Genomic DNA, 23,402 nt, shown 5'->3' on the forward strand with positions numbered 1-23,402 from the left:
AACCCAGGTCAGTTTGTTGTCAATAAAGCAGAATTTTATTGAAGAGAGAGAAAATCACAATATAAAAAGTAAATATTGCTCAATTTTAGGCCTCTATTGCTAAAATATAGATATTGGGATGATAAACTGGAGTTTCAAATACTGATCCTACTGGGTTTTGTGGCTCAGAGCTTGTCCGGTGTTACAGAAAAGCAGTTTCACCAACCCTAGGGTGGACTTTTTGTTAGCAAACTTCACTTCTTGTTTATTGAAAATATGTTTTTGTTTCTCTCCATTGCTCACCTTCACCATATATCTAAGTACTCCGTATATTTTAGGATTAGAATGAGTTTATAAAAAAATAAATCAATCTTGCTTTGAGATACAACTAACTGACCCAAATAGATGGTCAAGAAAAACAAATACTAGAAAGTATCAAACGGTCTATTTGTAAATACAACCAATTCCATAAGACTTCTTATCAGCCATTTTAGAGTAATCACTGAATTGTTTCTACACAAGAAAATATGGGTAAGTATTGAGACTTAGGAAGAAATGAAGATTTTTTTTTTCATTTGTGGTGTTGATAAGAAGAGGAGGAATGGTTAAAAAAACAACAAAAACCTTTGAACTATACTAATCAGCAGGTCCAGAGTATATATGTCTCTGGATCTTAAGAGAATTAGCTAACAAACACACTGAACCACTATCAATTATTTTTGATAAGTCATTGACAACAGGGAAGGCAGTGGGTAATTGGAATAAAAAAGCAAATTTGATCTCAATGGTGTAAAATGGGAAAAAAACAATCTTTGTAGTTACTGTCTGGTAAATTCTGGTTTTGGCTTCTATTAAAATAATGGAACCAAATATTAAAAGAAATTATCTGGGAGCGGAAAGGAAGAAAACCATGAAAAGTAATGATGATTACTTCATAAAGTAATTCACTGTATTTGAAGGATTTACAAAGTTAAGGGCTGAAATGTGATATTAAAGTAATATCTCTGGGGCCAAACTGTGCATGATGCCTTGGTGAATAGGATGTAAGGTGCCTCCCTCATTCTCTGGTATCCTTCTACATCAACTTGGGCACATTGTGGTCTTTTTACTCAGGCTATGTCTTCACTGCATGCTAACCATGGGTATGCAATTGCAGGTTAGTCAATGAGCAGTTGCCTAACCCACTACAGTGCAAACACATTGTTGATATCTGCATGCTGCTGTCACGCCCCATGTCTGCAAGGGCACTATATGTAACTGTGAGAAGCAGTAAAGCTATCTGGGCATGGATCCCATGATTCATAGTGTCAAAGCTCACTGTGCCACTCTATACTTACAGTCACAGGGTGTTCTGGGGAGACTTGTCTGCCCACTCAGGAAGTTGTGTGAGGAAATGGTATAGGGCTGGAAAATTCATTTCCTGGCAGAACGCAGGCTGGTGTGATGTGCTGAAGATACGGATCCTGCTCACACTAATAAATGTAACTGCCAGATGCTGGTTTTTATGGGGGCAATGTTTTGTTGGCGTGCCTCTGCAGGAAATGCTGTCAAGAAACCATGGTGGGTGTTTCAGAGGCGACCTCCATCCTAAAGAAGAAAGAGGCAGTGGTTTGTATTTACAAGCAGAAGCTCAAGAGCAACAACAGAATGGGACCATGTGGACATGGAGGCATGGACTGAGCTGATGCTATTTTTCATGGTAGTCCACGCCCCCCCCCCCCCACACACACACCTCCTGTACGCAGACTGGATCAGAACCACAAGCACAGAGTGGTGGGACTTCACTGTGGTGGAAACATGGGATGACCAGCCATGGGCCCAGAATTTTCACATGAGAGCCACATTCCTGGAGCTTATGAGGAGTGTGACCCAGACTTTGAGTGATAGAACACCCAGATAAGAGAGGCAATAATTGTCCAGAAGTGTGTTGCTATCACCTTGTGGAAATTGTCAGTTTGGGGTTGGCAAATCAATGGCTGTCACAGCATTCAAGGAGGATTACAAGGCAATTAATGCTGTGCTGGCTCTAGAGGTTGTGAAAATTGAAAATATCTCTGAAATAATTGCTGGGTTTGCACTCATGGAGTTCCTGAGCTGTTTTGGTGCTATTGATACTGGCCACATACATATCCTGTGCTTGCCATCTGAAGCAAGCAAGGACATTACTATTCCATTGTTATGCAGGCCCTTGTGGATTACTGTGGCATATTCATGGATACCTACACTGGATGCACAGGTAGGGTGCATGATTCTAGGGTGTTCCAAAGGTCTGGCCTGTTTCAGCATGGACAAGCTTATAAATCGTTCCCCTCGAACAACACAGTCAGCAGTAGGGTGTCTGTACCAACTGTGATTTTAGGTGACCCAGCCTCCCCTCTGCAGCCCTGGGTGATGAAGGTTTATCAGTACCTGCACCAACCAGACAAGAGACAGCTTAAATGCATGTTGAGCTGGTGCAGGATGATGGTGGAATGTGCTTTTGGCCAACTGAAAGCAACATGGCACCATTAAAACTCATTTGGACTGTAGTGTGTTTAATGCCATACATGTGATTGGGTATGTTGTGTGCTTCATAGTATATGTAAGTATAAGTGGGAATACTTTGGAATGGAATGGGTTGCCGATAATAATTCTTTGGGGTCTGTTTACAGACAACCACAAATGCACTTACTAATGGGGTAGGTTCTGTTACAGAAAAGTCTGTAGGTGATGCCTTGTGCAATTGCATTCTTGAGCTACACTTTAATACACCGAGGCTGATTAATGAGGTTGTATGGCACATTGTGCTCTTGTCTTGTATTGAAATGTAGTGTTTATACATGAATTAAATAAAAAAATATTCCTTTCTTTTTGCATTTATTGAAGTTGATTGATAAAAATGTGGGAAGACCAGCTACGCTAACATGATTACAAATGTATGCAAATATAAGACAACATAAAACCTTGTCACAAATAAGGAAACTGCACATCATTGGGGTATCTGTTCTCTTTCCCTGAATTGGAGCAGGTGTAGAGTGCAGTGAATATTCTGTTGGTGTGAGGTTCCGTGGCTCATTAGCTTCCTTCCCCATGGAATTGTTGTTCACAGTTTATCGAATGTGGTAACATTTGGGTGAATCCATGGAGCTGGCCATTGGTGGCATGGAGGTTTGGGCAGGATGACTCATAAGTCCCAATAGTCTCTTAAACATGGCCCTCTGATATGCCATGTCTCACTCCTTCAGCACCCAGTCATGGCAGAGATAACCTGCCAGTGGCTTCCCCTCCTTCCTTTGCTTTTTAACTAAACGTATGTCCTTCTTATGGCACTTTTCTGATAATCTAGAACAGTTTTTATGCTCCTCCATGAGCAGGCTCCTTCATAAGCAGGTTTTTTTTTTTTACCTCAAATTTTGAAGTTTTTCACTAATACTTGATTGTCTCCTAGGTGTCCTCTTCTCCCTCCATGAGTCTGATACTCATTTGGTCCTCACAGAGGGAAAAAGTTTTTGCATACCGTTGAATTCCTATAATTTTATATAAACTGAAGGCAGCTGCAAATAAAAAAAATAATCCAGTTTTATCTCAAACAAATGCACTCTATTGCCCAGCGAACTTCAGCCTGTTCCAAAGTATTGTAAAGGAATGGATGGAAGGAGTTGGGCATGGGGAGGGGATCAAGGTGATTGGAGATTGAGCAGCACTGATGATTATGTCAAACCCTTTTTCAAGCTGCTGCAACCTTACTGTCATGACCCATGGATCTCAAACTCAGGCCTGCAAGTTATGGGAGCAACCACTCTTCAACCTTCCACCTGGAAGCCTGCTCACAATAGCTTACTTGAGACCCATGAAGCCCAGCCCCAATGTGAGGCTCTGCCCCTGAGATCCAATTGGTGGAGTCCCAGAACTGCTGATTGGCCTGCTGGCCCTATTTAAGCCAGAAACAGGAACAGCAAGCTGTCTGAACAACTGGGCTCTACTCTGCTCTAGACTGTGTGCCTTGTGCTTCCCCACTTGATTTCCTGGCATCCTAACCTGGCTTGACTCCTGGTATCTGACTTGTGGTTCCTGACCTCCAGTTTGTCTCCTACCTCACACCCTGTGATATCCTACCTTGGTCTGAGTCTGGTTCCCAACTCGTGGTTCTGATTTCCAGTTTGTCTCATGCTTCTTTCCTCTCAGTATCCTGACCCAGTTGTGACCATGGATCTCTGGCTGTAACTACTCAGTCTAGCTGCCTACAACTCAGCCATGAGATTTACAAGATGAGCGAAGGTGGAGAAGCTACAAGCAGTGTGGGACTGAGAACACTAAGCAGAGGCATATGAAGGCAAATCACTTCTAGTCAGGGGTCAGAGCACAGGTAGATAGCAAGATAGGGCACAGGCATGGGTGCCCCGGGGTAATTGGAAAGGTTTGCATCAATTGCTGTGATTGGCTGTAGCTGCATGTTTTCATTTGTTACCTTGGATTAGCAATATATGGGATATGCTAATTCAGGGCCTGCCCAATGCAGCGGTGGGTGGTTGCTGCTTCATCATGTGGCATCGACAGAGGCAGCTGGATGTGTGAACATGGAGCATGTTATGGGGAAAACCTACAGGTGAACCCGAGTTAAGTCTGTAGTGAAGACAAAACCATAGGGGAGAGATTGTGATTAGTGTTGCTAACAGTGCTAGCCTCCCCAAAGGGGTTGTTTGTGGCTGGCTGGGACCTCAATTGTGTAATAAGGTGGTGCAGTGGTCACATGCCTCCTGATCTCTATAGAGCTGCTGGAAGAATTGGGGGCAGATTAATACTTTTTCCCACTGGCCCTTCTGCAACAGCTATGCTGGCAAAAAGGGGCCCATGAGCCTGGCATATGATTAATAGATTCGTAGATTCTAAGGCCAGAAGGGACCATTGTGATCATCTAGTCCAGTTGTCTCCAACCTTTTTACGCACAAGATCACTTTTTGAATTTAAATGCAACCCAGGATCTACCCACCCCTACCCTGAGGCCCCACCTTACTCACACCATTCCCTCTCCCTCTGTTGCTCACTCTCCCCCACCCTTACTCACTTTCACCAGGCTGGGGCAGGGGTTGGGGTGTGGGCTCTGGGCTGGGGCCAAGGTGTTCGGAGTGTGGGAGAGGGTGCGGGGTGAGGGAGTTTGGGTACAGGAGGGGGCTCCGGGCTAGGGCAGAGTGTTGGTGCAGGAGGAAGTACGGGGTGCTGGCTCCGGGAGGGGGCTCAGGGCTGGGGCAGGGGATTGGGGTGCAGGAGGAGGTATGGGGTGCTGGGGTGCTGGCTCCAGGAGGGGGCTCAGGGCTGGGGCAGGGGTTGCGGTGTGGGCTCCCGTTGGGGGGCGCTTACCTGAGGCAGCTTCTAGGCGGCGACATAGTGGGACTAAGGCAGGCTCCCTGCCTGCCCTGGCCCCATGCCGCTTCCGGAAGCGGCCAGCACATCCCTGCGGTCGCTGGGCGGGTGGCACGTGGCTCCGTGTGCTGCCCCCCTCTGCAGGCACCGTCCCCACAGCTCCCATTGGCCAGGAATGGAGCTGCAGACTGGAGCAGTGCGCGGAGACCCCCTGCCTCAACCCAAGGGCTGCGCTGCTGCAGGGACATGCTGGCCATTTCCGGGAGCAGTGCAGGGCCAGGGCAGGCAGGGAGCTTTCCTTAGCCCCACTGCACCGCCGGACTTTTAGCGGCTGGAGATCGCAATCGACTGTAAGAGTCTCCAAGATTGACCAGTTGCTCGAGATCCACTGGTTGGTGACCACTGATCTAGTCTGACCTCCTGCATAGCACAGGCCATAGGATATCCCCAAAATAATTCCTATAGCACATGGGTGGGCAAACGTTTTGGCCTGAGGGCCGCATCGGGTTTCGTAAATTGTATGGAGGGCCGGTTAGGGGAGGAGGTCGTGGCCCGGCTTTCCCCCCCCCCCCCCCGGGACTCCTGCCCCATTCAACTCCCCTGTTCCCTGACGGCCCCTTTGGGACCCCTTCCCCATCCACACTCCCTGTCCCCTGACCAGAGCCCCGCTGCCCCATCCAACCCCTCCTCTCATTCCTGACGGGACCCCTGCCCCATCCAACCACCCCTTCTCCCTGTCCCCTGACTGCCCCCAGAACCTCTGCCCCTGATTGCCCCCTGCCGCCCCATCCAACCCCCCTCCTTCCTGATTGCCCCCCGGAACCCCTGCCCCCATTTAACCCCATTTCCCCCGACCACTATCCACACCCCCGCCCCCTTACTACCACCACGAACTCCCCTGCCCTCTATCTAATCCCCCCTGCTCCCTGCCCCGTACCGCGCTGCCTGGAGTACCGGTGGCTGGCGGTGCTACAGCCGGGTCACACCGCCACCACCACTACGCAGCACAGAGACCGGGTCAGGCCGGGCTCTGCAGCTGCGCTGTCCCAGGAACTCACAGTCCCGCCGCCCAGAGCATTGCGCCGGCAGTGGGGCAAGCTGAGGCTGCGGGGGAGAGGGGACAGCAGGGGAGGGGCCAGGGGCTAGCCTCCCAGGCCAGGAGCTCGGTGGCCGGGCAGGACAGTCCCGCGGGCCGTAATTTGCCCACCACTGCTATAGCATATATTTTAGAAAAAAGTTCAATCTTGATTTAAAAATTGTCAGTGATGGAGAATCCACCATGACCCTTGGTAAATTGTTCTGATGATTAATTACTCTCACCATTAAAAAATTGTCTTATTTCTAGTCTGAATTTGTTTAGCTTCAACTTCTAGCCATTGGATTTTGTTATACCTTTCTCTGCTAGATTGAAGGCCCCATCATTAAATATGTGTTCCCCATGTGGATATTTATAGACTGTAATCAGATCACCCCTTAAACTTCTATTTGTTAAGATAAGTAGATTGAGCTCCTTTAATTCATCACTATAAGGCATGTTTTCTAATTCTGTAATTCTTGTGGCTCTTCTCTGAACTCTCTTCAATTTATCAACATCCTTCTTGAATTCTGAGCACCAGAACTGGACACAGTATTCCAGCAGCAATCCACACCAATGTCAAATAAACAGGTAAAATAACCTCTACTCCTACTTGAGAGTCCCCCCTTTATTCGTCCAAAGGTCACATAAACGCTCCTGGCCACAGCACCACACTGGGAACTCAAGTTCATCTGATTATCCACCACTTCCCCTAACTCTTTTTCAGATTCACTCATTCCCAGGAAAGAGTTCCCCTCCTGTAAGTATGGCCTTCATTCTTTGTTTCCTGATGTATATATTTACATTTAGCTGTATTTAAATGCATTTTGTTTGCACTCATTATATCACGCAATTTAGAGCACTCTGAATTAGTGACTTGTCCTCTTCATTCTTTATCACTCCCCAAATTTTTTGTCATCTGTAAACTTTATCAGTGATGATTTTATATTTTTCTTCCAAGTCATTTATAGCATAGGGCCAAGAACTGATCCCAGTGGGACCCCACAGGAAAGAAACTCACTCGATGTTTTACATGGCCCTCCTGGTGCATGTCATTGGCACAAATGGTGTCTACTTCTGGTGCAGAGCTGGCTCTGTACCATCTCCACAGAAGCCTCATGGCACAGGGAGTCAGGTTGAGTCAGGGATAGGAGGATAAATGGCTGGGACATTCCTTAAAGGTTGAGCTAACAGACTTCAATAAAGCACAAAATCTTACGTTTAAAATAAATTAAAATGCTCTTGGATTTGAGCACCCTCACATGGACTGAAGATTAATGGAGACCATAAAGAAAGGGTGATGATAAACATCAGTATGTCAAGTTGGGGGACAGGAATAACTAGTGCTTGCTTTAGTGGTAAGTGTAACCCTTGCTTGAAATAACACCTTAACTGTGAGCTTAAAGAAAAGAGAATTATCTACCTAGTTAAACATCAAGGATGGGGAAATATTGTTTATTTATGATGTCGCGAGGAAATATAAATAGACTTAGAATTGTCAAGCTGAGGAAAGGAAAATTTAGCTGAAATAATCTCAAATAGTGAGATTTATTAGACTGAAGAATACTGTAGTCACCCAAGGGAAATGGTGGAAGTCCTATTGCTTTGAATAATTTAGAAATATACTAGATAAATCAGTCAAAGAATATATTATTATCCAGAACAATCCTGCAGTAAACGGAGAATGAACTAGGTGATTTCATAGGCCTTTTCCATTGCTAATTTCTGAAATTCTAAAATAAAATAGAATTCGGGCCCTGATCTTGCAATGGATAACACACGTGGGTGCAGAAGTCTGCCCATGTGTTTATCAGTAGCAGGATTGGAACCTAAGAATGAAACTAAATCAGACATAAGTGAGGAAATGAAAACGTAAGATAGTTTATGCATACCCTTGTGCATAAATATTACACATGTTCCACAGCAGTATGTGAATTTGAGTAACAGATGTGCTGTCATAAATCTGAATGTCATTGGCTCAGATTATAACTTACTAGGTTTAATATGAATTACCTATTGGATGTACATTTACATTGAGCTAATGAGATTTTCAGGGAAGCAATGTGTAAATTGGATTTAAGGGAAATAAGGGTTCGGAATAATGGAATGCAATAGAGTACATTACAATAAAATAGTCACCAGAGTTTGAATTTCCTCTTAAAGATTCTTAAATAGCCTTGGGTTATCTGTGTTCAATAGACTCTACTATTAAAAAATAATGGTACAAATACCCTAGATTCTTCAGAAAACTCTGTAACATGTAATGTTACTATGAGAAGAATTCATTTTCTAAAACAGCCTGAATGCTTTGGGATTTTGACATTGTGATGATGTGTTAACAAGGAATATGGAGCAGGGGAGGGGAGGCACTGTATGAGAACAGATGGTGCTTACTTGTAATTTAAAATTCATTGTAATGCGTCTCTCAGGCAGTTTTGTCAATATGTATGGCGATTAAACCAAACCAAATGCAAATTGATACCAAAGATTCTGTGGAATTTCTGTGTGCATACTGTACATGTAGACATTGTCACTTTGCAGCATTTGTTTTAACGGTGTACCATGCAGCTACATAGGCTTCAAGAGCAACTTATCTGGCTCTCCCATGTTTGTTTTACAGTAGTCTCTGCTATAGATCAGAAAAATAATAGATACCTTTCATAGTCTATTTACTAATGAGCATCTGGTCCGGTAAAAGCACCAAACAAGCCCCTAAAACATAGTTGTTCTCTCCAATATTAATGAAACTGATTCTGTATATGATTGAAATTTCATTTTTAACAATTGCACTGCTTTAGTACCTAGCAATTTACAAGTGGATTGTTTTCCTTAATGATGAGCAGGAGGTTGATGCACTAATATCACCAGTGCTGCACTAACCTGCTACATTATCTTAGTGTTGCATCCAGGGCTGGCTCTAGGTTTTTGCTGCCCCCCCCCCAAAAAAAACACCAACCTCCGAGAGTGCAACTGCCAAAGCAAAAAAAACCTCCAAGAGCGCAACTGCCGCCCCCGGAATGCCGCCCCTGGAATTGTGCCGCCCCAAGCACGTGCTTGGTTTGCTGGTGCCTAGAGCTGGCCCTGGTTGCATCTCCCATTTAACATGTTTTTGTAGTATACCAGTACACCATTAAAGATTAAAAAACCTCATTTTAATCATATAAATGTGCTGCATATGTCTTATCTATATTACTATTCACTGTCTATGTGGGGCTTCTTGGAGGGTTAGTCAGGAGACATAGGCTGCAATGTATTCAGTATACAGATGACACCCAGCTCTGTCTTCAACACATCTGACCCAACTGGAGCAATAGAATTAATTACCCGGTGCCTAGAATGAGCTTGAGAACTAGCTGGCAGTGACTCAGTCCAGATAAAACTGAGAGGATGTTGGGCTGAGAGAAGCAGCCAGAAGAGTTGGGGGAAATTTGTATCAGCAGCCCTTGTTAGGGGAATATGACTGCCATTTGTGAAACAGGTGTGCATTTTGGAGGTGCTGTGTTATATCCTGAGCTGCTCCTGGATGCCCAGGTAGCAGCTGTGGCAAAGAGTGATATTTTTTTCCCTATCTGAGTCTGGCAAGACAAATGTGATCTTTTCCCCTCAGGACAAACCTTCCCACAATTATCCATGCCTTTGTCACCTTGAAATTAGCCTGCTGTAATGCGGGCCTACATTTGGGGGGCATTCAGAAGCCGAAGGTAGTGTAGAGCAGTGCTTCTCAAAGCCGGTACGCCGCTTGTTCAGGGAAAGCCCCTGGTGGTTCGGGCCGGTTTGTTTACCTGCCACGTCCACAGGTTCATCCGATCGAGGCTCCCACTGGCTGCGGTTAGCCGCTCCAGGCCAATGGGGGCTGCGGGAAGCGGTGTGGGCCGAGGGATGTGCTGGACGCCCTTCCCGCAGCCTCCATTGGCCTGGAGCGGCGAACCGCAGCCAGTGTGAGCTGCAATCGGCCGAACCTACGGACGCGGCAGGTAAACAAACCGGCCCGGCCCGCCAGGGGCTTTCCCTGAACAAACGGCGGACCGGCTTTGAGAAGCACTGGTGTAGAGTACCACAGTTTGATTATTAAGTAGAATTGCACACTGACAACACATTAAACTAGTGCTGCATTGTCAACATTGGTATTCAGTGTGTTCATTTTAACCGATAAAGCCCTAAATGATTTGGCATCTGGTTACCCACTCTTGAGGTCAGCAGAAATGCTTGAGCCAGAGCTCCTTCAATGCGTATGAGAGGTACTTATTGGCTCTGTGCAGTGTCCTTGGGTTTTAGAACTTGCTCTCCTTCCTGGTCCACCAGAGCCCAGATTTGTTAACCTTCTGATTATGTGGCAAAGCCTGTTTTTTTTTTTTTTTCCCCCCTCCCTTCTCTGAGTCTGTTGAGGAGAGGGTATATTTATAGGCAGTCCTTTGCTTATGCGATGATTTTAATTTATGGGATGGAGCCTATAGTTACATTTTAGAAATCTGAAGAAATAATATATATAGCTGACACACTCTATATGTGTTACAGAAAGATATATATAAAATTGCTTTTATCAAAAAGCGACGTGTGACAAATGGCTAAACTTACACAAAACTTTTAGGTATCTACAAACCTGGAGGTGTTTTGAAGGCCCTCGGGTAAGTTCGTTATTATGCTACCTGCTGTTGACGGATTATTTAGCTTAGACTTTTATCTGAATAAACCATCCCGAGGGATTGTCTTTCTATTTCAGTTAATGAGTTGAATTTCTTTGCTGCTTAATATATCTGTGACATCCCAGCAGCTTTTTTAGTTTACCTCTGGCTGTGAGACAGAAACTAAAAGGGGCCCTGTTATCATATTGGAGGTGTTAGTTAAAAAGTATCCCATAATACCAATGAAAATACCTTGTAATTTAAAGTTTTTGATGGATTTTAAAAAGTGTATAAATAGTATAAAAGTTGCCTTTTATTGGACTAAATTCTGTTGGAGAAAGAGACAAACTTTTTTGAGCTACACAAAGCTCTTCAGGTCTGGTGAAGTACTCAGAGTGTCACAGCTAACTAAAAGTGGAACAGATTGTTTAGCATAAGTCTCTTACACATATTCTAAGAAACCATTCAATGTGAAGTGGACTGTTAATGCCTGTGAAGGTAAGTATAGTGATCTGTGAGTGGGTTTCTTGTCCATAAGGTTCTATTGTTGAAGCTGATCATAGTGTTTGGGAAGTTAATGCTGGGGTGGGAATGTTCTACAGAGAGTTTGATGGGTGGGGTGGTGGTTGAAGTTGTGGTGGAAATCTGTGAGGGAATTTAGGTCATCTGTCCAAAGGATGAAAATATCGTCAACATATCACAGGTATATCATTGGTTTTGTGGTACAGTCGTCCGGAAATTTTTCTTCACGTTGGCCAATGAAGAAGTTGGCATGTTGGGGAGCCATCCTAGTACTTATACCTGTTCCCATGGTTTGGAGAAAATGTTTGTTGTTGAATGTAAAATTGTTATGAGTGAGGATGAAATGGATGAGTTTGGTGATGTGTTTGGGGTGGAGATCTGAGTGTTGTCCATTAGCTTGTAGATATTTGAGGCAGGCAGCGATGCCGTCATTTTGAGAGATGTTTGTGTATACGGAAGTGACATACATGGTGGCAAGGATGGTGTTCTGAGGGAGGTGGTTAATGTTGTGGAGCTCTGGAGGAAGTTGGTTGTGTCTTGGAGGTAACTGTCCCTTTGTGCAAGGAGTGGTTGGAGGATGGTTTTTTATGGGTCCTGATATTTCTTCAGTGAGAGTGCTGTGGCCAAAAAATGATTGGTCTGCCTGGGTTCCCTTGTTTCTGTATCTTGGGAAGCATGTTGATGGTCCCTGGGGTTGGTTCCTGGGGGATGAATTTGTAGAGGTTCTCTTGGAGTTGTTTGAGAAAGGATCATATCCTTAAATTCCTGGGTGAATTGTGTTTTGGGGTATTATCTGAATTCTTCATAATTGGTGGTGATGTAGGGTTGTCAGTTGGCCTCATTGACGTAGTCATCGTGGTTGAGGGCTATGATGGCACCCCCTTTGTCTACTGATTTGATTGCTATCTGGTGGTTGGATTTCAGGGACTGTATAGCTGTCCTCTCATTGGTAGAGAGATTGTGGTGGATCTGATATTTAGTAAGGATTTCACAGTCTTTTTTTTTTCCTGAAGCAATCAGCATAATGATCCCACTGTGGGATGTCCAGGCAGATGATTCTTTTTTCTTATAACTGTTGGTGGGGATGTCCTAGTTGTGGGTAGTGTTACCTGTTCTTGGAACCAGCCAAGAAATAACCACAAACAGAGGGTGAACTAGAACAGCATTGAGGGTTCATTTATTGCTTCCCTTATTTGCACAATTATACTCAGACACCCAACACATTCATGCTGGCAGGCTGCAGGCGCGGATGTTGGTTTCGATTTCGCAAATGGCTGAGGCTGGCCAGGTGACAGCTGCCCAGAGATTGGCCGTGGGGTGTCGAGAGTCCCCGAAGTCCCTTTGGATCCGCAGGAGGGCTCTACTGCTTCTGGTCTGGTCCCGAGTTTAGTGTGCTGTAACATTTCCTTGTTGGTAACTGTCCTGGCCGCCCGTCTCAAAATGTATACCTTTACCAAGATAATACCATGGTTCCATAAAAGGTGATATTTGCTTCTTTGCTTTGCCATTGGCTGTCACTCACACTATCTCACTCATTCCTTACATTAATTGAATACATGTTCATAAGCATGAATACAATTGGTAATATAGAGGAATACAGCTTTAAGCAAGAATCTAACATCATTGGGAAGCTTCCGCAGCTTGTGGCTTTGTAACAGCATAACAGGAAACTGTGCAGACTGCACTCGAAAGAGCAAATGGGGGGGGGGCGGCTCATCTGTCTACAGGTAGTATCGTCATTGTTGTGAAATAATTCTTGTGGAATAATTCTTCTAGTTCTCCATGTGTTAGTATGGTATCAGGTTCTGTGGTGGGGCAGAAGGTCAGTCCATTGGAGATAACACAGCTACGGTTAGAGGTAGACTTGATAAATTGATGTTGAGATGATGTATAGCGTCCGTGTGGTGGGTCTTGGTGCCATGGTTTCTCTCAGAGGTGGTGTTCTGTGGGTTGTGGAGTTGTTGTAGTTGTAACCCACTAGTCCTCCTTTTTTGTCTTCTGACCGCAGAGGTGTTAATGGGCCACCTCACCTTGAATGATCTCATAGAATGTGTTAACTATTTATGCAAAACAAGCTGAGACACTCTGAGTTCCTTCCCCAGACCTGAAGAAGAGCTCTGTGCAGCTCAAAAGCTTGTCTCTTTCACCAAAAGAAGCTGGTCCAATAAAAGATATTCCATCTTGTCTCCCTAATATCCTGGGACCAATGCGGCTACAACACTGCACACATGCTTGTATAACTAATTTGTAGCCAAGTACATATGAACCAAATGCAAATACTGGTGGCACTGTCAGCTTCTGCTAATGCTAATGGTGCTTTTATACACATCTACTGTGCCTTTCAGTGGATGATCTTAAAGTGATTTTCAAACATTACATAGTCTTCAAAACATTCCCGGGAGGAAATGTGTATAATACTTACCTATCTTAGAGGCAGGTAAATTGAATAACAATGAAGTTAGATGTCTTCCCAGTAATTGCAGGGTGAGCTAATGGGGAGGGTCTGAATGGGTACATTTACACAGTGATAAATATGGGGCTTGGGCTCTGGGGCTGAAAAATTGCTGTGTAGACATTCAGGCTCAGGCTGCAGACTGGGCACTGGGACCCTGCAAGAGTGGAGGGACTCCAGCCTGAGCCCGAATGTCTATACAGCAATTTTTATCCCCACAGCCCAAGCCCTGCGAGCCAGAGTCAGCTGACCTGGGCCAGCTGCGACCGTGCCATGGGTCTTTTATCCTGTGTAGATGTACCCAATGCCTACAATTCTTTTTCTCCAGTTCTACAGAATAAACTGCTTTATGACCTAGAGTAGTCATAAAGCTAGTACTGCAGGAAACAAACCCAACTTCATTTTTTTAATTAGTTGTTGAGTATGTGGGCTCTTTGTGGATGTAATTCTTTTTCATATTGTTGCAGCAGGCCTGTCTTTACATTTGACTGAGCGTGGGGACTTTTGTTAATAATGGTACTATTACTTTGTTGTGAAAAGACAACAAATGCGTATTAGACATAGATTAGGAATTCTATGCCAGTACTAATCTAGCGATGGAGTGGATTTGACAAATGGAATACCTAGCTAAATTGGTTATGCTTTATTTTTAACTACTGCATACTCCTTGTATTATAAATGTGGAAAGATGCCCAGATCTGAAGAAGAGCTCTGTGTAAGCTTGACAGTTTGGCTTTCACCAACAGAAGTTGGTCCAGTAAAAGATATTACTTCACCAACCCTCTTTCTGGAATGTGGAAACAGTGAATCTTAGCGTTAACTGTATTTGCCCAAAGGTGCAGGAAATAGGTTGCGGGGGGTGCTGCAACACCCCCAGATTTTGTGCCCGGCATCCTGGCCTCCGGCCCCATGCCCCTGCCGCCCAGGGTCCCAGCTGCCAGCTCCACAGCTGGCCTGGGGTACTGCTCACCCACTGGCTCTGGGGGCTCCGCTGCCAGTCCCACGATCCTGCTCGGCCGCCGGCCCTGTGCCCGGGGTCCCGCCTGGCTGCTGGCCCCAGGGTCCAGGCCGCCAGGCCCGGGGTCCATGCGGCTGGCCCCAGCTACTGGCCCCATGCCTGAGACTCTGCACCCGCCCCTAGCTGTGGCCCCAGCCTCTGCCGCCTTACCCCTGTCCGCATCCCTCCCTTCCGGAGCCACAGTCCTGCTCCCAGCCCCAGGTCTAGGGGGCAGTGAGAGCTGCAGATGCGGGTAAGAGGGGTGCAGCTCAGCACTCCCACTCCAAAAACTGTTCCAGCATCACTGTATTTGCCTCATTTCTGTCAAAATAATCTTTTGCCTAGTTACTTAGAAGGGTAAAGAAATCTGATGGTGAGTTTGGGGAGAGGAACGGAGAATGGTATAGATGGTACCTGATGACATAAGTGTGCTGCTGGTTGGCAAGCATGGTAGTTATAAAAGAAATTAAAATACATAAAAATAAAACACCCGCTTGCTAGAGATGCATAGCCCTTTGTGTGCGTTTGGAATGGTAGCCCTTAAGAACTCACCAATTGCCTTAAATGACAAAGTATTTCCATTTAGATAACCTCAGTGATTGCATTTTTCAAGTACAGTTTTTAGTATCATAAGAACAGAGATGTATCAAGGAATACTTGAGTAGCCTGATCATTTTGTCGTAGGCCATGTCCACATGGTGACAATCTGGAAGGTTAACGCAAATCAACTAAAGGTATGAAGTTATGTGCGTAAATCGAAGTGTATTAAACTCCTGTGTGGATGTTGTCATTCAGGATTAAACTGGCCTTGGTTTGCTGTAGCTTAATCTTCCCTAAACTATGGTGAACTATGACCACTTTACTGCTGAATGAGACCACCTCCACAGTGTTTAATGTGCTTTAGTTTATGGATATTAAACACTTTTAGTTAATTCACCTTAATTTTCCTTAGTTCTCCTCATAAAGACATGCCCTTAGATCAGGAGTCTCACACACGTGGCACGCGGGCTGCATGTGGCCCGCGGAGTTATTTCCTGCAGCCCACCAAGCTCCCATCACCCTCCCCTGAGCACGCTGTGTGCCCACTCCTCCACCTTCCTACAAGTGCTTCCCGCCGCCAAACAGCTGTTTGGCGGTGCTTAGGACTTTCCAGGAGGGGGGACGCGGTGCGCTCAGGGGAGGAGTCAGGGAAGAGGCGGTGCCGGGGAAGGGATTGGAATAGGGGCAGGGAGGGGGCAGGGAAGGGGTGGGGGGGGGTGGGAAGAAGCGGGGCCGGGCGGGGACTCATGGAAGGGGTGGAGTGGGGTTTTTTGCAGGCACAAATCAACACAGCTTTCCATCACAACACACATTTGCTCACCCTCACTCATACTTACCATAAACTTGAGTGGCTAAGTGGCAAGTCCTTTGCTAGTAATCATATATTGGGCTACTGTGACAATGCAATAAAAGTCAGTAGAAAAATCACTGTAAGATGCTATACAATTTAAGGATGTAGAAAAAAGATATATGAGAAACAGTACGTGACCCTGTAATTAAAAGATTGCATGATAACATATAGTCTCGAAGTGGCAGAGAAAAAGTTGTGTGTGCAACCCTGATTTTGGCACGTGTGCTTAACTGTGCAGTCTTAACATTCTCTTAGTGTAGTTTTTTGTATGGAATGTGGTACAATTTGCAAGCAACACGGAGACTGGTTTCATCTCAGGATATCAAACCTAATATTGATGCTCTGGTTGATGCAAAACGCTGCCAGCTAAGTGGCCAAAAATGAAATGAGCGTCAAAATTAGCACTGACTTTTCACATTACAGTTTTAAAAAAGTTAATACATTCACTTTTAATAGCATACTATATTACTCTTCCTTTTTTCATTTTTGACTATACTTTTGTATCGTTGTATGAAAAGGTTTCAGTGATGCGGCCCTCGGGCCAATGTACTAGTCCTCATGTGGCCCTCGTGGTGATTTGAGTTTGAGATCCCTGTCTTAAATGAAACTGGAAGGTCTTTCTGGGCCATCCCTGTAGGATCATGCCACCAGTGCAGTCTAACTGCAGACCACACCACATGCTAATATAACAGTGAATTGGGAGCGAGATTTATTTGGCAAAGTCCAGATCATAGTGAAAAATTGAACTCTGTCAGTTTGAATTGTGTGGATTCATGCTTGAATTGGGCCTTGAATTTGGCTTTCTGATCTACATCTAATGTATACTTTTTGTCATTACACAGTAAAGAAAAAAAGGGGAGGGGTTAAAGAATTGGAAATCTTCCTTCTTTTCCCTCTTGTTCTCTTCACTTACACTGTTACCTCTTGCTTTTCTTCTTCCTCTTGAATATTTCAGAAATTTTTAAATGCTTGAAATTTCTCCTTCTGACGCATATTGTCTCTACGAGCTAAATATCACCACTTCCAACACCTACAGCCTGAGCTTACTAGTATGCCTATGTTTGTAGGGAATATATCTTAGTTTAGATTAGGTTGGAGTTTACGTTGTGTCTTTTGAATCTGAATCCGAAGAATTGCATATGTGCACATTGTGACCAGTTGTGTTGGACTTGAAAAGGAATTTGTTGTGGACTTGAGGAGTTTGTGTGTATTTGGGTTTTGTGATTATAATGTTGCTTTAAGTTGTGAATTCCTTAATTTATATTGCTTGTGTTGACATGAAATGAACGGAGGCAGTCTTAAGTGTATGTTAATGACACTTTTCTGTGTGATTTATTAAATAAGGTCTCAATACTTGCATCTTGGTCTAAAAGCCCCAAACAGGAAAAAGATAAATGCCTTACTTAGAGAGCAATACTTCAGTCATCAAAGCATTTTAGCTAAAAATTGCCTTCAGAGTTTACTGTGTTGCTCATTCACTGAAGTGCAGAGGGAATTCTTTTGTTCCTGCCAAAATGGTAGTCTTTGGGTTCTTTAAATTTTATACTTCATATCTTAAATACAAGTAGTTTTAAAAAAAAATCTCAGATGAAATTACTGGAATTCTTGACATATATGAGGTCCTTTATTTTTTTTTCTGCTCCAGTCAGTGACACCAGAATCCTTTCCCACTTTTTTAGAATCAGTAGATTCATTTGCCTGTCTAACCTACAAACAACTGGATTGGTGGGAGCCTTGTGCACTTTACTCCTGATTTCTGATCTATGAGCAGTTTAACAAAAGGTATACTCTGTGTCTGTTTTGTTTTTTATAGTCAGTCAAAAACTACACCAAATGTCATGTGAGAAATGAACAGATCTGTAATAAATTGACCAGCTGTAAAAGTTGCTCAGTAAACCTGAACTGCCAGTGGGATCAGCGGCAGCAAGAATGCCAGGCTTTACCAGGTAAAAGCTTTGAAATTTGAAATCTGCTTTTTAATTGTTTTGAGAGCTGGGTGAATCTCCCAAATTAATTTCCATGAATATTTACTCAACTAGAAAAAATGACTTTGTCTTGCTTGTGCTCACTGCCCTTTAAGATCTCTTTTTTAAGGATAATCTAGTGACTGAGTTCGCTGGCAGGAATGTTCATGATAACAGTTCATTTTAAGATGCTAATATAAAACATTCCCAGAAAGCAAATTTTGACTTTTTAAAACCCAAATATTCTTACTGTGAAAAAGATTAGATACACCATGCACATCCAATCAGGGAATATAAACAATACAAATGTGATTTGTGTGTCTAATCAAAGCTAACAAAAAAACCTTGCCTTTGATACCAGATTCTTGTAACAAACTGCTTCTAAACAATCTACCGAACAAGTTATTTGCGGAAATTGCTCAGTGAGTAATTTTAAATAATAAGTTTTAGACAACCATAAAGTGCATGTAAACAATCTTTGAAGATGCTAGTTTAAAAGAATACATTAACTGCTATCAATTAGTTGCTCATCTTTTAACAATAATGTGCATGTGACTAGTGCTAAACATATATTAATGATACGCTTAAAAACATATCTTTCTCTAAAATTTTAAAATATCAGAAATTTGTTTTACTGACATTTAGTATTGTGTCTCTAGCCACCATGCTGGTATAGGGTGATTATTATTTTAAGATTATAGAAAGGACAAAAGAAAGAAGACACACTTTTGTGATCTTTTGGTTCTAATAAATTTGTCTTCATATTTCTAAAAAAAGATTTAGATAAACTCTAATCAACTCATTTTTCTGAGACAACTATTGCCATGGCACCAAAATGTCAAACCTGTATATATTATTTGTGTAGTATAGCCTTGAATGCTTATTTACATTTAAGTCTTTATAAATATCAGAAGGATTATACTAGCGATGCTATTAGACTGTAACTCAGAATATAACTTACTGCAACACTATATATGTTGTATTTTTTTCTTGTTAATTGGCACTTTTACTACATTGACATTCAAAGTAATATAAAACTTGATTTTCTAGGTTGTTTAATATTACATTTATAAATTATGATGAAACTGAGTAACGGTATATACTGGACCGTGACTTGAAAAAAACAACAACTAAACCTTCTAGATGTGCGTTTGCATGCTTTTCTGCTTATACATTTGTATCTTAATGTGATTTCTGTACTAGCTCATCTGTGTGGGGAAGGATGGAGTCACATTGGCGATGCCTGCCTCCGCATAAATTCTAGTCGTGAAAGCTATGACAATGCCAAACTATACTGCTACAATTTGAGTGGGAATCTTGCCTCATTAACAACCTCAAAAGAAGTGGAATTTGTTCTGGATGAAATACAGAAGTATACAGTCCAGGTAACTTGACTTCAAAGTGCTGGTTTATTTTGACCTTTAAACCCTAATTGTGGCTACAACTTTTTCTCTCTCTCCAAATTTTACAAAGGTTCCTGAGCTAGAGTTCATTAGATTTAGAAGAGAGGGAGCTGCCAGCAGATGATTTTGTGGGAAGACGGCCGATTCTGATCTGTTGGGGATTATACATGCTGCAAGATCTCTCTTTTTTTTTTTTTTTTTTTTTGTGTGTGTGGCCACCTGTGGCAGGAAATGGAATGAAGGAGGGAAGGGTTTTGTGTTAGTTTGTTAATTGCTGTACAATGCCGTTAGGTGTGGGAATGAGTTACCATTTTGTGTGTGGTCAGCTGTGGATTTTAGCTGTTCAATCTAACAGTTGATTGTTTTGTTGAAAGGCCCGCCTATATCATGGATGGCTAATTTAGGGAGAACAGGAGTTTTAAAAAGCCAGCTTGGAAGGGACCAGTGGAGCTAGTGAGCAGGAGCAGCAAAAGGGGGAGTTTTGCGTGAGACGTTAGAGAAGGAGCATGAGAGTCAGATGCACCTAATAAACATTCTCTAAACTTAGACCAACAACCCCCCAAAGGAAAATAAAAAATGAACACAAAGAACAAACAAACAAAAACCCTGCGAGAGCAACAACAACAAAAAAATGCAGGCAGAAGTTCAACAGCAAGTGACGTGTGCATTTGGTGCAAGAAACTCATGGCCCTCAGAGAGAGAGTATGGACTCTTGAGACCAGAATGGCTGTATTGGAAGAGCTAAAGGAGACAGAGAGTTACACAGACGAGACTTTCTGGAACATAATAGAGTGGTCCTAACCCCAGTCTTGACAGCCTCTGTGCTGTTGAGGAGGATGAAAGTCTTTGGGAAGGAGAACATCAGGCTGGAGCAGAGGGAAATGATCCCATTGCTGGGACTCTCCTTCCAGATGATGTCATGGTATCCTTTTGCACTGAGGATACCGCTCTGGGGGAGGGAATTCCAGTTATTAGGAAGAGATTGGTAATAATAGTTGGGGATTCAGTTATTAGAAATATAGATAGTTGGGTTTGTGATGACCAGGAGAACCTCACTGTGAATTGCCTGCCGGGTGTGAAGGTTTCAGTTCTCTCGAGACATCTAGACAGGCTTACGTGCAGTGCTTGGGAGGCGCCAGTGGTCATGGTACATGTAGATACCAATGACAATAGGGAAAGGTAGGAGAGAGGTCATGGAGGCCAGATTTAGGCTGCTAGAAAAGAAATTAAAGTCCAAGACCTTCATGGTAACATTTTCTGAAATGCTTCCAGTTCCACATGCAGGGCCAGTTTGACAGGCAGAACTGCAAGGTTGCTATGCATGGGTGAGATGATGGTGTTGAGAGGAGGATTTTAGGTTTATTAGGAACTGGGGAACCTACTCGGAATGGAGGAGCCTGTACAGGAAGGATGGGATCCACCTAAACCAAAAAGGAACCAGCTTCCTGGCATGTAAAATTAAAAAGTTTAAAAACTCCTCTGTAACCTAAGGGCTGGGGGAAAGCCAACAGGTGCAGAGGAGCACACAGTTCAGATAGACACATCCTTAAGGGAGTATTTATTAAAGGGAATATGCTATATCCTAGTCAAGAGGAGAGGATAGAAGCTGATAAAGTACAGGTATGACCTGAAGAGAAACAGTCAAATGAAAAAGAGCTCTATGGGAATGGGTGACAGGGGATGGATCACTTGATGATTTCTTGTTCTGTTCATTCCCTCTGGCATTGGCCACTGTTGGAAGACAAGATACTGGGCTAGATGGATGTTAGGTCTGACCCAGTACGGCCTTCCTTATATTATTATTCAATTATATCACATTAAAGCAGAGATCTAAATACTGACAAATTTTTTAAGTGCTTGTATACAAATGCAAGAAGTCTAAATTCTAAGATGGTTGAACTGGAGTGCCAGATATGAAATGAGGATATTGATATAATAGGCATCACAGAAACTTGGTGGAACAATGATAATCAATGGGACACAGTAATACTAAGGTACAAAATATATATGACAGAGTATGTCGTGCTGATAGGAGAGTGCCATTATATGTGAAAAGAAGCCAAATATAGTAGAAATCTTAAATGAATCAAACAGTACCATAGAATCTCTATGGATAGAAATTCCATGGTTGAATAATAAACGTATAACAGGAATATACCATGAACCACCTGACCAGGATGGTGACAGTGATTGTAAAATAGTCGGGGAGATGGGAGAGGCTACAAAAACAGAAAACCCAGTAATTAATTGGGGATGCCAGTTATCCTCATTTGCCTGGGAACATGTTACTTCCAGACAGGATGCAGAGATTAAATTTCTAGACACCATTAATGACTTCTTCTTGGAGCAGCTAGTCTTGAAACCCACAAAGGGAGAGGCAATTCTTGATTTAGTTGTAAGTGGCACCCAGGATCTGGTCCAAGAGGTGAATGTAGCTGACTTGCTCAGTAATAGGGACTATAATGTAATTCAATTTAAGATCCTTGTAGGGGGAAAACACCAAAGAAATCCAGCACAGTAGAAGAAATAGGAATGACACAAAATAAAGAGGCTAGTTAAACAGAAATTAAAATTAATGATCACAAGAGTTAAATGCCTGCAAGGTAGATGGAACATTTTTTAAAACACCATAATAGAAGCTCAAGCTATATGTATACCCAAATAAAATAAAAACAGTAAAAGGACCAAAAAATGCCACCATGGCTAAACAATAGAGTAAAAGAGGAGGTTAGAGACAAAACATCATCTCTTAAAAATTAGACGTCAAATCCTACTGAGGAAGATAGAAACGGGCATAAATTCTGGCGAGTCAAGTGTAAAAGTATATTTAGTGAGGTCAAAAAAGAATTTGAAAATTAACTAGCAAAAGCTAGAAAAACTAATTTTTTTAACTACATCAGAAGCAGGAAGCCTGCCAAATAATCAGTGGGGCCTCTGGATTATTGAGGTGCTAAAGTATCTCTCAAGGAAGAAAAGGCTGTTGCAGAGAAACTGAAGGAATTCTTTCATTGGTCTTCACCGCAGAGGATTTGAGGGAGAATCCCACATTTGAGCTATTTTTTTTAGGTGACAGATCTGAGGAACTGTTCTAGATTGAAGCATCAATAGAGGAGGTTTCGGAACAAATTGATAAACAATAAGAAGTCACCAGGACCAGATGGTATTCACCCAAGAGTTCTGAAGGAACTGGCAGAACTACTAACTGTGGTATTTAACCCATTACTCTTATCAGATGACTGCTGGATAGCTAATGTGACACTAATTTTTAAAAAAAGCCCCAGAGGCGATCCTGCTAATTACAGGCTGGTAAGCAGACTTCAGTACCAGGCAAATTGGTTGAAACTATGGTAAAGAATATAATTATCAGTAATCTAAATAAACACAGTATGTTGGGGAAGAGTCAGCATGGCCTTTGTAAACGTAAATCATGCCTCTCCAATCTATTAACATTTTTTGAGGGGGATCAAGAAACATGTGGACAAGAGTGATCCAATGGTTATAGTGTAGTTGGACTTTCAAAAAGACTTTTACAAGGTTTCTCACCAAAGGCTCTTAAGCAAAGTATGTAGTCATTGGATGAGTAACTGGTTACAAGATAGGAAACAAGGGTTGGAATAAATGGTCAGTTTTCACAGTGGAGAGAAAAAAGTGGGTCCCC

General features: G+C 43.1%; 1 protein-coding gene across 1 annotated transcript in view; it reads left to right on the forward strand.

The window, feature by feature from the left end:
• The window catches only part of ATRNL1 (attractin like 1), a 1,044,719-nt gene that overhangs the window by 275,659 nt on the left and 745,658 nt on the right, over window positions 1-23,402 (forward strand). Inside the window, exons 14-15 of the mRNA XM_065407744.1 lie at window positions 18,191-18,323; window positions 19,545-19,726. Of these exons, the coding sequence (XP_065263816.1) occupies window positions 18,191-18,323; window positions 19,545-19,726 (315 nt within the window). The remainder of the gene's footprint in view (window positions 1-18,190; window positions 18,324-19,544; window positions 19,727-23,402) is intronic.

Source organism: Emys orbicularis, chromosome 7, assembly GCF_028017835.1.
Source record: "Emys orbicularis isolate rEmyOrb1 chromosome 7, rEmyOrb1.hap1, whole genome shotgun sequence".
In the NCBI taxonomy this organism is placed as follows: domain Eukaryota; kingdom Metazoa; phylum Chordata; order Testudines; family Emydidae; genus Emys; species Emys orbicularis.